Below are 17,829 nucleotides of genomic sequence, written 5' to 3' on the forward strand. Positions count from 1 at the left end.
TAGCTGTCTTGCGCAGTCTCCCCTCGTCACATAAGTAGCAACAGGCTAAAGTTACCTTTTTCAGAACACATCAAATCAAATCAAATCAAATCAAACTTTATTTGTATAGTACTTTTCATACATTTAAAATGCAGCACAAAGTGCTTCACAGAATAAAAACAAACAAAAATTCTACATACATATTGAAAACCCGCCCCTCCCAACCCCACATATAAACACACACACACACACACACACAGTCAACCAGGTGAGGAAAGAATCACCTGTGGGGAGCCATCCACACCGAAAGGTGTCACAGCCTACAGCCACAGGCAACGCCGCCACAGAGACCACTCCGACCCAGACAGACCGGGGTAGACTCCACACATGGTGCAGAGCCTCCCAGTCCTCTGGACCTGAGGGATCTCCAAGACGACGTCCCCGTGGGCAGACCGGGCACACCTCTCAGTGTGGAGGCCCCCCATGAGGAAACACTGGAGCTAAAAACTAAAAGACTAAAAGGCAATATGATAAGATAAAACAAGTATGAGATAAAATAATGATAAAATGCATAAAAGTGTAAGGATTTAGAAAGAATTAAAGATTTAAAGATTAAAATAATATTAATAATAATAATAAATAAATGAAGATTTAGAAACTTAATAATAATAAAATGCATAAAGATTTAAAAATAAATCATTTAAAAGCATTAGAAAGTAAAAAGAACATATAATAGAAGAATTAAAAGAGTAAAAGAAATTAGTTAAAAGCCAAATTAAAAAGGTGAGTCTTGAGCCTCCTTTTAAAAACATCAACAGTCTCTGCAATCCTGATGTTCTCCAGCAGGCTGTTCCATAAGTGTGGGCCATAATGGCTGAATGCAGCCTCTCCGTGGTTTTTTGTTCTCACTTTTGGAACAATTAAAAGGCCGGTGCCGGAGGACCTCAGGATTAGCGAGGGTTGATATGATAAAAGCAGGTCAGATAAATAAGATGGCCCAAGACCGTTAAGACAAACTAATAAAAGAACCTTCTTTTATCGATCCTGAAACACACGGGGAGCCAATGCAGCGATTTTAAAACTGGTGTAATGTGCGCCCGCCCTCTGGTCCTCGTCAGCACTCGTGCGGCTGAGTTTTGGAGTAACTGCAGGTTAGAGATGGTCTTTTTGGGAAGACCAGAGAGCAGGGCATTACAGTAATCTAAACGACAAGAGATAAAAGCATGCATCAGCACCTCCGTGTTAGCCTGAGAAAGAAACGGGCGGACTCTGGCTATATTCTTAAGATGATAAAAACCTATCTTTGTTACATTTTTGATGTGTGGAATAAAACTAAGCTCAGAGTCAAAAATGACGCCCAGGTTCTTCACACATTGTGAGGGTTTAAAATCTTGTCGTTTTGGTAAAAACTGGAGATCTAATCACTGTTGACTCCCCTTTGTTATAAGGATGAGGGAGCTTGATGCTCTGGACATGCAAAACTTTGTCTTCCACTCCTCGCCAAACAGCAGTCCCAATGTGCTGGTTTGAGCAGGCCTGATCCAAAGCCATACTTTTTGGCAGACTTTAAACTGCAGATGGTAAGATGGACCACATAAAACTGGACACAGCAGAAGCCTCAATTCGTCCATGAAGTGGTGCAGCAGTAAAGGTTATGTATAAAGTAATCATTTATCAATGTAGTGCTAACAAAACTGAAACAAATCAGTAAGTTTCTGACACTTTACATGTCCACAGATACACAGTAACCAGAGTTTTGAAAAATCTCTGTGGATAAGGGGCCTTAACATGTGGGAAAATATATCCGTTTACAAAAAAGATCTGTATACGTTTAGACAGGGCCTTGAGAGGTAAGTAAATATCAGAACCAAATGTCAGGAAAAGTTGTTAAGTCATTTTGCGTAAAACCACAAAAATCAATCTCATGGTGGCACTAGAGGAAAAGTCAGGCATTTATCAAAGTTATATCATCTGAGAATCATGACTGTCTGTAAAACACTATCTTTTTATCCTGTTGAGTTCTGGATAAGGTATTTGTTGCACCAAGCCACTGAGAGGCTCAGGAAGAGCTAAGAAAGCTGAAGCAAAACAAAGACACTGTCTTATCCTACACACTGACATTTATTTATTGTTACTTACTTATTTTGAATACACACATTGATGGAACTAAAGACTGCATTTTACTGAAATCTTATTTTTTGATTTCATGTGACAAATACATTGATTGATTGAAAAAACAAATCATGGCAATCCATCCAATACAGTCATTGCTGAGATATTACCATCCACTGAGCCAATGTTACAGATTTATTCACATTGCAGTTACAGTTAGTAACGTCACTGCCAATCAAACTGAAATCAAACTGCGCCAATAACCAAATAATTAACGTTTAAACTATTAAAACACTTTTACAAATGGCATAGCAAATGGCTTTTTTTTAAAAAAAAAAGTGATACTAAATAATGTAAAACCTTTCGAATATTTAAACATGAGACTTAGTTTATCATTCCAAAGCAGAGAGGCTGTTATTAACTCTTGTTATCCTTCTTTTCTTAGTAAAACATAAAGTAGCAGCCATTTGTTCTTGTGTGTGGCCTCACATTCTGCAGATCCACGAAAAAGAGGAGGAGGAGATGAACGAGAAGAATGACAATGCCAACTGCCTCAAGGAAGAACCTCTCATCACAGCTGATCAGGTGTGTGTGTGTGTGTGTGTGTGTGTGTGTGTGTGCCCTTAAGGGAGGAAAATGGCTATGTTTGTGTGTTCAAGATCAAACAGCAGTGTGTCTGTGTCCTGTTTGATAATGGGAAAAAGAAATCAAGGTGTAACATGAGACTCGTCACAGAATGGTGCTTGGGTCCCTCTCATCTTTTACCAGCCACTTTTCACACATCATGCATTTTTGTTTTTGTTTGTTGGAATTACCATCGTCTTCTTTTAGGTATTTGAGCCTTTTTCATTCTGATTATTTCTTTTTTGTTGGTCAGCAGAGCTAAGATTACAACTATGGAGTGAACAGGTCAACAATGTAGGATGGGTCAAGGCCGAGCTGTGCTTTCAGGACAAACAGAAAAATGTTATAATTGATTCCAAACACTACAGGTAACCAGTGTAGGGAGGTCAGAGTGGTGGCAGTGTGCTCAAATTGCTCAGTTCTTGTAAGAGCCGCTGTATTTTGCACAAGCTGGAGGCAGTTCATTGATTTCTGGGGCAATCCAGCGATAACGAGTTCTGGTAATCGTGATGGTTTGAGTGCAAGGCATGTGTAAGGGTTTGTCCATTACACAGTTAAAGAGATTATCTAATCTTGGGCAATGCTTCTGGAAAAATGTATATACCATGATCAGAGCCCCGATGAACAGCAGACACAACCTTTGCATCGCTAGATGTGACATTTCTACTTTGATTTCATCTTTTATGCTTGCATACTTTTTTGGACAGGCTCTTAATCATGTCCAATAAAACTACTTGTGTCATGGAGTGCTGGACTGTTCTTATACCATGCTGGCACAGGAGTTTAGACAGATGCCTTCCCAAATCCAAGTCTGCCTCAGCTCTACACTGCTGTAGCCTGTGCAGACATCAATAATGGATCTAAGTATGATATGTACACTAATACAGGAGGCTTCTGGCATTTTAGTGGCCACACTCTACTGACAAATGGACGGTTATGGATGTGTGTGTACTTACCCCTGACTCCTCATCTCTTTCCTGTCCATTCACCTGTCTCCCTGTATCCTTCCATTTCACTCTATCTCTTCAAGGTCATTGAGGAGATAGTTGAGATGATGGAGAACTCTCCAGATCCCGGCGAAACTGAGGAGGAGGATGAAGAGGAGGGCAGCCACTGCTCCTCCAGGACCAACCCCTCCCTGCTGGAGGAGATCAGGCAGCTGTCACAAGCCTCCAACAACAACTGCTCCTATGAAGGTAAAACTGAAAACAAACCATGTTGCGTTTTTTTTTTAATGAATGAAACTTTCTAACTGACACTGGGGCAGCAGTTGTTAGATAAATTTGTTAACTGCTCCTGGTCAGGATGTTCTCAGCTGGTCTGGGATGTGAACAGGCTTCAGTGCTGTCAAAGATTGTTCCTTGTAGATTTGCCTGGCCAAGAAACTACTTGGATTGGCAGCAGGGTGATCGGTCTTTCTAATGGCAGTATCCTTTAGGTGGCATTTAATGTTTCTCTTTTAAGCATGCTGCACGACATCAATAAAATACCAAACGGCGAGACCATCCTCAAATGAGTTCTTGCCATAGGCTGGGCATAAATATCATCATCTCTATTTATAGGAGAGCCAACAGGAAGGCCAGTTTTGATGAGTGCATGGACACCATGGTCAAAGACAAACCTGTACACATTGCAATATATACAGTATATCCATTGTATGTAACAAGTTCTCCCATATTCAGTCTTCAGATCTTCTTTTTGGGTTGAGAATGGAGAGATATATATCGTACTCATGTTCTCTGCAGCCAGCCAAGTCACCAGTACTCCCCCTCAACATGTCAGGTTTTGATGTAGTAATCCACATGGTTACACACACTTGTCTTTATCATTTCATCAGGTCTGTAGGTGAGAGTTCAAGTGAACAAGGTGTTTTCTGCCATAAGGTGTCCTGTCACTGAACATATCGGAGATTTATGTGGAGCCTCTGTCTGAGTTGCATTCATTTGTCCTTGCTGCTGTGGGAATGGGAGCTGAACGCATGTGAGAGAAAGCATCTTTTGGGTTCTCACAGACTTGTGAATTATTGATTTGTCCAATTTTTTTGGTGTGTAACATCATTGTTAGTGTTTAGTGTTTTACACTTACTTACATAATAGGTATGTACTGTTGCTTATACGTGAATTTTTAGCTTTTACTCCAATATGTTAAAACCCTTCCCTGAAATCCATGTTGTACTTTAGTGTATCTGTGAAGTACCTGTGGTTCTAAAAAGATCATATAGAAATAACTTGACTTAACTACTTGCTTGATGATAAAATGAGCTGCGGGGTAACTGAATCTCTTCAGAGGGAAAGGACAGCATTGTTTTTTACTCTTACACATGTTTGGCTTGTCTTTTTGGTATGTAATAATGTTTTTAAGTCCGATAGCTGGATAGATAAATCATCAGCAACATTGTAGAGGAGCAATGATTGTATGATCAAATTGTCCATGTACTTTATACTCTGTACTGTTAATGAACCATAATTGTAACTTAATTTTATCATAGAGTTTGGAATAGGGCCAGAAACATGCAGCAAAACTGTCATTACCTCACCATCACTACACTACTGAGAGGAGAGTATGTGGAGAGAAAGACAGTGAAAACAAAAACAAACAACCAATAAATCTGTGTCAAAATCAGCCAGGGAGGAGCTAGTTATCGTTTCCTCTAAGCAACCAGTGGCAACAAACAGCTCACAGAGGTTGCATGATTTACATTGTGAAGCGTTCAAGATCTTTTCAGTAAAAATATGTTTTAGGTGAAGGTAAATGAACAGGTTCTCATGATGTGTTCAGTGTAATCTTGTAAAATGCAGCTTTTGGCGAGAGACTTGAATAAATACAGCTGTTGGAAGAAGAAATTTGTTGATGTTATCACAGCACTTTAAAATAGATATTAGAAAGGGAATTATGATGTATCATATACAGTTAAAAGGCTTTTTACTTATTTTCTTAAAGATATTTTTCATGTGAAAGAAGGTTATGTTAAAGGTTGTTTCGTAAATCTGTATTATTGAATTTATGCTCATTCAAAGGTAGTGTAATGAAGGACTGAATGACTTTAAAACTATTCATTTATTTTTTATAGTGTAGATTCCTGTGTTTTTCTGGCACAAAAGAAGAATAAATAATAAAAAAAAACAACAACAAAAGAAACACCAATATAAAAACACTGGTATCAGCTATTGGAGAAATTGTTGCTAGAACTGCCACTACCTCATGGGAGGATTGAGGAGTTGCAACACAAAAAGATGTATCTTTTCTCTAATCTCTGCCTTTTACGAAAGAAACACTATGTACTTTTACCCCTTCAAGCCTCTTAAAAGCACTGAAATGAAACAATCTGTGAAGGGAAAATAACCATGTGATTGAACCGCCCACAGTTCATGTGGCAAAGATACTGCTTTCTTTCAATGGGTCACAAGCAGCAAAGAGCTGCTGGGAATCACTGATGGGGAAATAAAAGCCAAAACGGGATGGCTGATAAAATCTCTCTTTTTTGTAAAATAATAATATTGCCACAATGTGACAGAGACCAAACAATGTTACAAGAAAGACTAACAATAAGATTTAACTCTCAATTTTGCTCTTTTGCTCAAAGTGAACCATTTACAGTAAATTTTAGCTCTGAGTTTGACCATGTTTTAGCATTATGTCTGAACCTATGGGTAAGAAAAACTCCTGCACAAGATAAAACCCAACTATTCCTTCCAACTTCTTCTCTGCAGGCCTGAGCCTTATGCCCAGCGCAGCACTCATTGAACTGCTGCACAGGGTGGAGGCCGCCATCCGTGACTACTCAGAGGAGCTGGTGAGCCAGCTTGCTCGGCGTGAGGAGCTGGAGTTTGAGAAAGAAGTAAAGAACACGTTCATCACGGCCCTGATGGAGGTGCAGAACAGGCAGCGGGAGCAACGCGATGGCAGCAAACGCAGACGCCGGGACAAAGCCCTGAGCCTGCAGGGGGGAGGGATGGCACCTGTGAATACAGCCTCCACAGGCCACACGGAGAAGACAGGGAGCATGCCTGTCAAGGTGGGAAGCTTTACACACCTTTTAACTAGTTATATAATATGAATGTGTTTGTGTGTGTGTGTGTGTGTGTGTGTGTGTGTGTGTCACAACTTAGGCCCTTCTACACAAGAGTTTTGCAAATGTGTGCTGTCATCAGTATCATTACATCGGAGTTAATTACTCTGCAGTGGGATGGATTTACTAAGAAAATGGCATTGTGCAAATGTGCACTGCAGTTTTCATTGAGTTAAATTAGAAAAAGGTAAAACCACAGTGCCTGACAACTCATCCTCTTCCCCTTCCCTCCCTCTGACTCTTAGCATAATGGATCTCAGGTCCATTAGCCTCTTAAGTATCTTCCAGGAAAGATCCTAAAGACCCGTCGTCTTCAAACAGGAACAGCCCAGTCTAGTCTACTCCTGTCCAGTAACAGAGAAACAACCTAATGGATTTTCCCTCCATGCAATGCAGCAGCAGTGTTTTTAAGTGGTGACTGCTGGGTACCTGAGGCTGCATTACTAAAGTAATATAAATGTAGATGGCTTGATGACGTAGATGCGATATAAACAATAATGTTAATCTTATTTCGACATAATGTTTGTGTGAGATGCTAAAAGGTCTGTACTCTGATGAAACATACTCTCGATCATACAGTCAGCTTAATTGAGGAAATGATGATCAGTAACTTGTAATAATGTTCTGTGTGTGTATGTGTGTGTGTGTGTGTGTGTGTGTGTGTGTGTGTGTGTGTGTGTCCCGGTTGGGACCTACAGCGTTTCAGTATGGAGGGACTGTCTAACATCCTGCAGACCGGCATCAGACAGACATTTGGAAGCACAGGGAATGAGAAACAGGTAAGGTCAAGGTCAAATGTATTATTAAAGGATCAAGTGTGACATAGTTGCACTAAGCTGGAAATGAAGTTTGCTTTACAGAACATAACAGTTAAATGATGAAACTGACACTAGACATTGGACAGCAGTATTTCCAAGCAATCACTACTATGATAAAGTAAATCATGTCCATGAATTATTCAACTGAATAACTTACATGAGTCATTTTCTCATAATATAGAATTATATATACATGTATCATATCAAAATATGTGGTTGCAGTTTTATAGTAACATGTCCTTAGAAATGTAATGGCAAACATGAATTACTGAAAGTATATATGCTGCTGTGGTAGCACTATTTGATTCCAGTGAGGATACCACTCATATGTATGTTAGAGCCAGGGGCGTAAATGTAGACAGTGCAGGCAATGCAGCTTCACTGGGGGCCATTGGGTGGGGGCCCTGCAAATGATTCAGATCGACACCTTGGAACTACACCTGTGTTTATTAAAAAAAAAAACCTCACAATAAATTGAAAATGGTTCCATGATTTTATCTGATTTCATTTTGTTTTATTTTATTTTTATTTGATTCTATTTTCATTTTGGGTAAAACAGTCAGTAGCAATCTATAACAAAATTATAGGCTTATTTTACATGAACTACAAACACTGTATAAACTATACATATATATATATATATATATATATATATATATATATATATATAAACTAAGCACAAAAAGTAAGTAAATTTGTGTTTGGTAGATTATTTCTTTGCTGTAACAATGCTTCTTGTCAATAAATCTTATACTGTTGGAAAGCAGAGTATGTGGGTTTGGCCCATGAAAAATTTGCCAAATCTTCTCTGCCAATGCCAAACAGCTTTTTTTTTTGCTATTGACTCTTGTTTGGTTTTGTTTGGTGGGTTGGATGATTGAAGTCTGAAAAAACAAGACATATTGTCAATTTCACAATTTATTCATTTAACAAACAGGAGCCTCAGTAGCGTGTGGAAGAACCATACACAGCCACAACAGCCTGGCACCTCCTCCTCATGCTGGTCACCAGCCTGGCCACGCACATTCTTCAACCAGCATTTGTCCCAAGTCAGCCAACGTGGTTGTGTTGGTCACTCTGGCACGAACAGCATGCCCAGGCTGATCCCACCAGTGTTCAGTGGGGTTGAGGTCAGGACTGCTGGCAGGCCATTACATCCTCTCCACTCCCAAATTCTGGAGGTAGTCTCTGATAAACCCTGCTCTGTGGGGGTGAGCGTTGTCATCTTTGAGGATAGAGTTTGATCCCAGACTGTGGTGATATGGAAACGCCACTGGTTGCAGAATTACATCTCGATATTTCTCTGGATTGAGATTGCATCAAATGATGGCAAGCCTTGTTTTTCCAGTGAGGGAGATGCTGCCCCACACCATTACACTGCCTCCACCAAAAGACGTTACTCCATCGGTGCAGCAATCAGCAAAGCGTTCTTTGTGTCTTCTCCACACTTTGACCCTATGATCTAACTGCCGTAGGCAGAATCTGGACTTATCACTGAATATAACATTCTTCCACATGTTCAGGTTCCAATGCACGTGTTGCTGACACCAGCACACATGGGCCTGACAGTGAAGGACAGTCATGGCAGGTCTCCTGGCAGCCCTTTGAGATCGGAGATTGGCTGCGTGCAGTCTGTTCCGGATTGTCTGGGCAGAGAGGCTTCGGTCATATCGTCCTGCAAACCTTGACTGCAAATCTGTAAAAGATTGCCTACGGTTCCTAAGTGCTGACAGGATGAGGAAATGGTCTTCTTGGGTTGCCGTCTTCTTGGGACGCCCACTTCGCGGCTTGTCTTTCCCCCGTTATATGTAACTTGGCCTTCAGTTTGCAGATGGTACTAGGGCTCACTCCAAAAAATGCCACAACTTGGTTTTGCGGAACACCAGCTTGAAGTTGTCCTATCGCACGGGCCCTATCCAGATCAGTCAAACGTGGCATGCCAATTCTTGGAGCAGACACCAACTGACTACTGTAGCAGGGCCATGCTCACAGGTGCTGACAATCAGGTGCTAATCAGGCACCTAATTGTCAGCACCTGGGGGTACCAGGAGCTCAAAACAAGAGTCAATAGCAACTGCAAAAAAAGGTGATTTGGCAAATTTTTCATGGGTGCAGCCCACATACTCAGCTCTGCTCCTCATCCCACAAATGCATGATCCTTACAAATGTGGCACCATTTAAAAGTAAAATAAACAGGCTTTCCAACAGCATAAGATTTAATCTCTCTCTCTCTCTCTCTCTCTCTATCTATCTATCTATCTATCTATATATGTATATATATATATATATATATATATATATATACATATATATGTGTAGTTTTAAACCATTAATTTCTTATTTTCTTTGATATATTTGTCATTTACAGGTATACAATGATGATTGTTGGATAACATGTATGTTAATATTGTCTAATATCAAGTCTCTATTTGATCATGTGACAAGATCATACCTTCTGGTTGCTAGTTTAGGTGCAAAAATCTGTCAAGACTGACAAGCTGACCACATCTACAGGCCCAGTGAGCAGTCATTGCTTTTATACATAAAATCGGCAGTAAAAAAGGACAAGAGAGAAACAAACAGGAGGAAAAAGTAGCAAAGCTTCCTAAATTAGATTCCTGTGGCTTTTTTTATAAACAGTTGCCAGAGGTGTTTGTGTGTATGCACCTTATAACTGGTAACTAGCGTGCACTGGGGCCTGTTCTAACTACCATACGGCACTAGCTAGAACTTAAGTTGTAACTTCCTAACAGCAAGAAGGAGCTGTGCTGTATAGCAGCCAGTGCACAACCCTTTCAGGAAATGAGCTCAAGTACAGTTTCACCGGCTGCACTGCCTATATGTACGAGACTGTCCCAGTCCAATGCACAGCTGAGGTCATACACAGGGATAATCTGCCTATCTAATGTAATTTGATCTCTGTTGATAGTGTAAGCAATCTGCTATGGCACACTGCAAGAAATATTCCTTTTTTGTTCATAAAAATTACTGGCAATTGGACAAATGAAAAGCTGGCCTTTTGTGTGTCTATAAATGAAAATATATGACTGTTTTGCTTGGATCAGAAAACATTTATAACTTAACTTTAGTGATAAGTCTGTCCATTTAAAGATCTGTCAGTAAGTTTTGGAGTGATTTGAATTTTGGTGCTGGGGTTACCTTTGTGTTTACAGAGAGATTTCAGACTGTGCCTTCAACCTCTCAGTCAGTTTTACAGGGTTAATTGTTTGCAGTGTTGTTTGGGAAATAGACTTAATGACTTTATTGCTGAGGGCTAACTAAATATGAAGCAACAACAACAGCTGGTTAGCTTAGCTTAGCATAAAAACTGGAAATGGGGGGAGCACCTGGTGCTGATCCTCTAAGACTCACTGATATGCCTTTTCTACCAACATGGAACTGGTTTCATTCTGGTTCCCACACCTACTTTTGAACCGTTTAGAACATTTCGACCAAAAGTAAATTGGTTTAGAGCCCAGAAAGTTAGTTCTCAACTGGACCAAAAAAATAACAGGTTTTGACCTGAAGCTTCCCCCGGACTGCTTATAAAATGCACTTTATTCGATCAAAGCACTTTATTCCATCGACACACTTTAAATAGCACTTTATGGCATTACTGCTAACTTTGCACTTTACTTCCATGTATGATTGTTTGTCTGTTTGTGAACTATTCTTACTGTTTGTTTTAATTACTGTTTTTGTTTTTTAATTGTCTGTGACCTGCCAAGGGACAACAGATGTAAATTAGCAGTTCTGGCATATTTACAGATGTATTTATACTGATGTTCATCAATATGCATTGTCCCTTCCAAATAAACACTTAAATTAAATAAATAAATAAAGTGCGAATCGTGACAGCAAAGAGAGGATGGGGAAGGGAACAATGGAGAGGTCAAAGGAGAAATTGACAGACAGAAGCAAGTTTGCAGTGGTTTCATTAATTGTTGGTTCATGCTTAAAATTGGGGTAAAAACAAATATCTGTATTAACAGAAAATAAGTTTGCAGGTAACAATGAATACGCAGTTTTGCTTCTACTGTTTACTTCTGCTGTGCATTGTGCAACAGCCTCTGTTGATGACACACCTGTGATTACAACAAGGAAATGATAAAAGATAATTTCCTTGGATTACAATGGTTCTGCTCAACACTGGTGGAAACACAAGCTGGTTTGCTAGACAGCACCAGGGGTCCGAGAATCCTGAGCTCATATACACAGTTCAGAGGTAGGCTTTCTAAAGATGACTAACCTCAGAAAAGAAATGATAATGAACTGAGGCTAGAGCGAAGTTAAACTAAACATAGCAGGGTTCCAGATTTATGTTTAACAGAAAGATATGAGAGTGGTGTCAATCTTTCCATCTAACTCTTGGCAAGTGCTCTATTGACATCTGTGAACACTGAACCTGTCTGTTTTCAGTATCTAAACACAGTTATTCCATATGAGAAGAAAGGCACCCCTCCATCTGTTGATGACCTGCAGATGCTCACGAAGAGTAAGTATACTTGTCCAGAACATTTGTATCAAAGGTACATAATAAGTACTGGCTGGATAAAAGTGTATAACCAGAGTTGATTCACTATTCATTTTTGTGATGTAGTTCTTTTTGCCATGAAGGAGGACAGTGAGAAGGTGCCTACACTGCTAACTGACTACATTTTGAAAGGTAAATACAACAACGTTAGTTATAAAGTTGAGGTGGGAGGAAATCTGTAAAGGGCAAAATTTGAATATATACCTTCCTCCTGCTGCTCCCCCCTCTGCTTTAAGTCCCTATCACCAGATGAACATGGGCATATGCATACACTTCATACAGTAGCCTAACCCAGTGTTTCCCAAACACTGATTTATTTAAAGTAAAATTACAGTGTGTTCTCTGATTTAAAGATTGTCTAGTAAATTCAGTTATTGCCAAATTGAACTTTCTCACTTTGCTACAAGAATCACTACATCAAAGTAACTTCATTATATCTCTCATAGGGGCTTAACATTATTATGCACTGTTTTTCCTCTCTAGTGTTGTGTCCTACCTAAAGCGTCGTCAGGCCAGAGGCCACAGTGTGATGGAGAATTCTTCCCCGAGGGCTTTTCTAATCCTCCTCGCCTCTGGCCCAAGCTGCATGACCTTCCATCTTTTACCATTATCAACCATGGATCCTCACCATCAACATTATTGTATTCACCTCAACTATGACTACTGCCTTTCGCTGAGCTCACCTTCTCCCTTCCTGCACATTAAGCTCAGGCTAGACCCCAAATGGCCGCCGTCTGAATAGTTAAACAAGTGGGACAGCCTATTCCACATTTAAAGGACTTCACTAATGGAGCATGACATGCTTTTAAATATCACAACACCACTTTGGTACAGGGATACAACTTTATGGTTGCTTTCTTTTCCTTATTTTTTACAGTTTCTTTTTCTTTTCTTTGTTCCCTTTAACAAAATCTCAATGTTGCCAACTTTTGACACTTATTCATAAACTGACCTCTTAACCACTGGGTCCTGTTGATTGTTGTATTTTTTTGATTCATAGGAACTACACTGTAAAATAAGTGAAATGCCATACTGCATCCACATGTGATCATCTCCCTGTATTGGTTCAGATGGAAAGAGTGATTAATTTGAATACAAAAGCCATGCACCTTTTTCTGCCAACTTAGTACTGTAGCTCCATTTGAATGACAAGAAACACACGACTATTACGGGTGCAGTGCAGTGCATTACAATGTTTGGTTTTTTTTGCTTCACTATCTGAATATCCAGTGCTCTTCTGACTTTTTTGAAATTTCTTTCCATTTATATCTAAATATTTGATATAAACTCTGTTGCTGATTTTCTACTTTTATTTACTGTGTCATCAGAGCGAAAGGCTTCTGTTCATTCCACCCTGTTCAGCCATGTGGAGGTGTATCACTGAGTTGTCCTTGGATATATCATCCCGTGATGAGATGAGCTCATTTCAATAAAGGCGTGCATATTTGCATATTAGCATATTTATGACTTCCTTTGCGCCATGTAGGTGAATGTTACATCGCTAATCGCAAATTCTAATAAACATTCTACCCTAGAGTTGACTGCGTCTGCTTCTTTCTGTCTTAACCTTTTGAGTTTAGCTGGTGACATGATCAATGCTGATTAGCTGGTGTAAGAAGACCAGCCACAGCAGGTTGGGTTACTTTGACTTCATGATGGTTTTTTTGTTTGTTTGGTTCTTTTTTTTTTGTTTATGCCCCCGCGCCCATGGTAGCCATGGTCCATGTCCATCCTTCCTAATGTGAACACAATATTTCAAGAGAGCCTTTAGGAAATATTTTCAAATTTGGCACAAACGTCCACTTGGATTCAACAATACAGTTTATTCATTAGATTTTGGTAGTCATAGGTCAAAGGTCAAGGTCACTGTGACCTTGCATCTGTCTAATTTTTGTGAAAGCAATGTCTCAAGAACACAAGGGATTTTTTTTTAAAATTTGGCACAAACGTTTACTTGGACTCTCTTACTTGCACGATGAATTGCTTAGATTGTCATTGTCAAAGATCAAGATCATTGTGACCTTGCATCCATCTCAACTTCATGAGTGCAATATTTCCTTGAGGGAATGTCTTCAAATTTCACACAAATTTGGCGGTATTTCAAGCATTTTTTGGATGATTCAGGTCAGAGATGCTCAACTTGATTGCCCAGCGGCCACTTTTGTAAAATGACAGGTGGCCAGCGGCCAGTCGCAGCAGGCCAGCACAGGTCAGGTATACACAAGGGTAGGGGCCCCGGCCCTTTTTCTTTTTTTTGATAGTATAAAGAAGTCCTATTTTGATGTTTTTATACCCTTTGGCAACTAGTTTACATTCAAAGTACATGATAATAATAATAATAATAATAATGATACATTTTCATTGCCCAGTCTTAGTGCAACAATGTCCCATATGAGTATAAAAAATGACGTGATGTCACTAAATCCTGCTGATATTCCCAGGTGATTTAAGGTTATTAAAAAGAAACTGTCTTCTCTCAGCAGTGAATTTCGAATATCACAGCGAAGGAACAATAAGCAGAACAGGTTTGAGTGGAGGGGGACTGAAGTCTTTCTTTTCTTGTTTCTCTTTTGTGTGAAACTTCAGGAACCAGCTACTGTAACAAGGATCACATTGTCTGTACTCTGCAATGCATAAGAATTACATTTGCATGGCTACATGTTATTCTGTCAGATAACTGAGTTCATTTTACACTTCATGAAATGCTCTGTCCTGACATAAATAGCAAGTATGGATCATTACTGGTTACAGGAATATCTATTCCTACACAGATTGTATGGTTTCTGTGTGTTGATGAAACTTACAGTACTGTCTCTCAAACCTGATTGGTCAGATCCATTCATGTTGACACTGTCCTGAAGCTTACTGTCCTCAGCAGGACAGGACCAGAACCACTCAGTCAGGTTCAGGTTTGGACCAGATGTCCCTGTGTCCATTATTGCCACAGTGAGTTTTAGTACATCATAAAAAACACTGACCAGAGCCATTACTGTACGTCATAATACATCTAACAAGTAGCCCAACTGCACAAGTTGCCTTGAGGCAACAAATGGAAAATCACAATTTAAAAATAAATATAATACATGAAACATATCTTTAAACCATCAATGATGCTTCCTAAAAGTGATTTGCATGCCTGTCCTTTTCCCAGCAAGATATCTTGATTTAAACTGTCAGATTTGTTTTACCCCTTTGGCACTTTGCCACATGTGCCTCTGTTTCTTGAAATGCAACATTTCACAAACTTCATTCATACTTCACATAATGTTATTAAAATGTTTATCAGTAGGAGGGTTTCAAGGACTCTTTGTTGCCTCAGGACAGTGACATACAAAAGAGGGGGCAGCTGTGGCTCAGGAGGTAGAGCAGGTTGTCCACCAACCACGAGACTGGAGGCTCGGTCCCCAGCCCCCCCAGTCCACATGCTGAAGCATCCCTGCAAGATACCGAACACCCTGAATGGTAGCCTCAGCCACCAGTGTGTGAATGGGTGAATGTGAGATGTAGTGTGAAAGCTCTTTGAGTGATTGGAAGATTAGAAAAGCACTTTACAGGACGCAGTCTATTTAGGTTTAACATTTAGATAATAGGGTGTCCATCAGGAATTTTCTTCTCCAACTTCTCTAGTGTTTCCCAGATAGTCCATTTGCTGCCCTCTGGTGGTTCACTTCAAATCTCAGGATGACTTCTGGAAATGTGCAATAAATACTGAGGTATACTTGACCAAATACATAAACTACTGTTAGAATGAGGATAGTTACTAAAAAATATAAACTATGGTAACAATTTAAATAGTCTGTCTACAGGTAGTTTGTCAAGTATGTGTACACACACATACACAACAGTTTATTGGTAATATTCAACAAATCCAGTAGACACATCAAAACAGTTGTGTCTGCAGATGTTAAAATTTATGTCACAATTCATTACATATTCTCTAGTTGAACTATTCACTCAACCTATGCAGCATAGGTTGAGTGAATAATTCAACTAAATTATTCTGAGAATATTACAAGTTACAAATATTCAAATATACAAATATACACGGGATATATGAACAGGTGATTTTTATTACATCTCCCAGCTGTACTGGCTCATGATGGCCAGTGGAGGGCAGATGATGGTATAAAGGCACTGCAGCTGGTTTCTGATTAATAGACAGAGGTTTACACTCGAAAAGTTATATTTCTGATGCAACCCATCCTTCTTAACTGTAAATCAAAGTTTCATTTTCTAAATGCAAATGGAATCATATGGGTTCATTCAAGTTGGATAAAAATAAGATCTCAGGTTAGAATCGGCTTTTGAATGTAGTCAGTCCACCTTAATGCTGTAAGCCTGCCTATTATATTTTAAATAATGGCCATTTTAGAAGCTTTGGGGAAAAATACACACTGATCACAACATAGCTGATCATTTCTTCTTTAATTGAAAATTTCATACAAAGCATTTTCCATGAACATAAATATGGAGGATACAAGTGCACACTGCACATCCATGTCCATAGTTTGGACCTACTGTAGACATGAGCACAGGTTTTTCCACCAGTCTGTCCACAGCAGTTATACAATCCATCACTGACATTTACTATTTATAAACTCTGCTTGTGTGCTCTGATACATCACTGTATAAAAATAAAGGCTTGTCTTGAATACATTTTAATGTTCACAATGTACACTTTTTCAATGACCCATTCACAAGTTCAAAAGTATCACTGTAGCTGTAAAGACTAAGTTCTACTCATCAAAATGATTTGCTCATCACTTCCCCCTTCCCTCATCAACTCTTTTCATTTTGCTTTAATATTCTAAAAACAATACAAACCTCAGCAAAACTACCAGACATTCAACTCCCACTGTCCTGTCGAGTTTGTGTCAAAGAGATGTCAATTTTCAGAAATGCTCTGTAAAGCATGCTCTCATGTTTCAAATGATTCATTTGGGAATGTTCTAACATCCTGTGCACAATCATTGCTCCAGTGTAAAGACAATACAGCACAATAGATATTATGATCATTATACATTTATCTGTTTTTCCTTTTTTCCCCAAAATCCTAATAATGTGTGAATTGATAGTGGCCAGAGAAAGAAAGACACAAGCCACAATTAGATTTCAATGCTTGTTAAAAACTGATTTGACACCAAAGTTTATGTTATGTTCCTGATCCATTTAGCCATTTCGATACATTCTGACTTTGCAATATTATGTTTTAAATGTAATTTTTATTTATTTACTTTTTTTAACAATGTCAGAATTTCAATAATCACTCAGTGGAGCAGTTTTTCAGAGAATTGGTCCTCCGTGTCATCTGCTGCAGTGGTCCCCAACCTTTTTCCTTAAGGGACCCCTTCTCTATCATTCCATTAACTGACCACCTCTGATTAAGTAACATATTTTATGGATATTTCATATTATATTCATTGCATAACAATAACAGTACAGAACAACCTAGAAAATGTACAATAACCCAAACAGTAAACGCAATAACTGAAGGAAGGAAACAGGTGGTAAGGGTGTTCTTAGCAGATCATTTCATGCGAATTTTGCACAGATGAGTTTTCTTGATATTTTAGGAACTTTATTATAAGATTCTCTGTCTGTATTATGTTTATCAGTTACACTTACAAGGCTTCTTTTTGACTGACAAATTCAGTGTTTTCTTCCCCCTGACACTTGGCCATTGTTCTGTTAGC

General features: G+C 39.2%; 1 protein-coding gene across 2 annotated transcripts in view; it reads left to right on the forward strand.

Annotated features, from left to right (window-relative positions):
• The window catches only part of fez1 (fasciculation and elongation protein zeta 1 (zygin I)), a 29,454-nt gene extending 15,782 nt beyond the window's left edge, over positions 1 to 13,672 (forward strand). For both annotated transcript variants that reach the window (XM_033649199.2, XM_033649190.2), the window contains exons 4-10: positions 2,590 to 2,676; positions 3,746 to 3,911; positions 6,426 to 6,730; positions 7,483 to 7,563; positions 12,022 to 12,097; positions 12,203 to 12,268; positions 12,620 to 13,672. In XM_033649199.2, coding sequence (XP_033505090.2) covers positions 2,590 to 2,676; positions 3,746 to 3,911; positions 6,426 to 6,730; positions 7,483 to 7,563; positions 12,022 to 12,097; positions 12,203 to 12,268; positions 12,620 to 12,636 — 798 coding nt within the window. In that variant the 3' untranslated portion in view covers positions 12,637 to 13,672. The remainder of the gene's footprint in view (positions 1 to 2,589; positions 2,677 to 3,745; positions 3,912 to 6,425; positions 6,731 to 7,482; positions 7,564 to 12,021; positions 12,098 to 12,202; positions 12,269 to 12,619) is intronic.
• Positions 13,673 to 17,829: the final 4,157 nt, after the last annotated feature.

The sequence above is a fragment of the Epinephelus lanceolatus genome, chromosome 11 (genome assembly GCF_041903045.1).
Source record: "Epinephelus lanceolatus isolate andai-2023 chromosome 11, ASM4190304v1, whole genome shotgun sequence".
Classification (NCBI taxonomy): Eukaryota; Metazoa; Chordata; class Actinopteri; order Perciformes; family Serranidae; genus Epinephelus; species Epinephelus lanceolatus.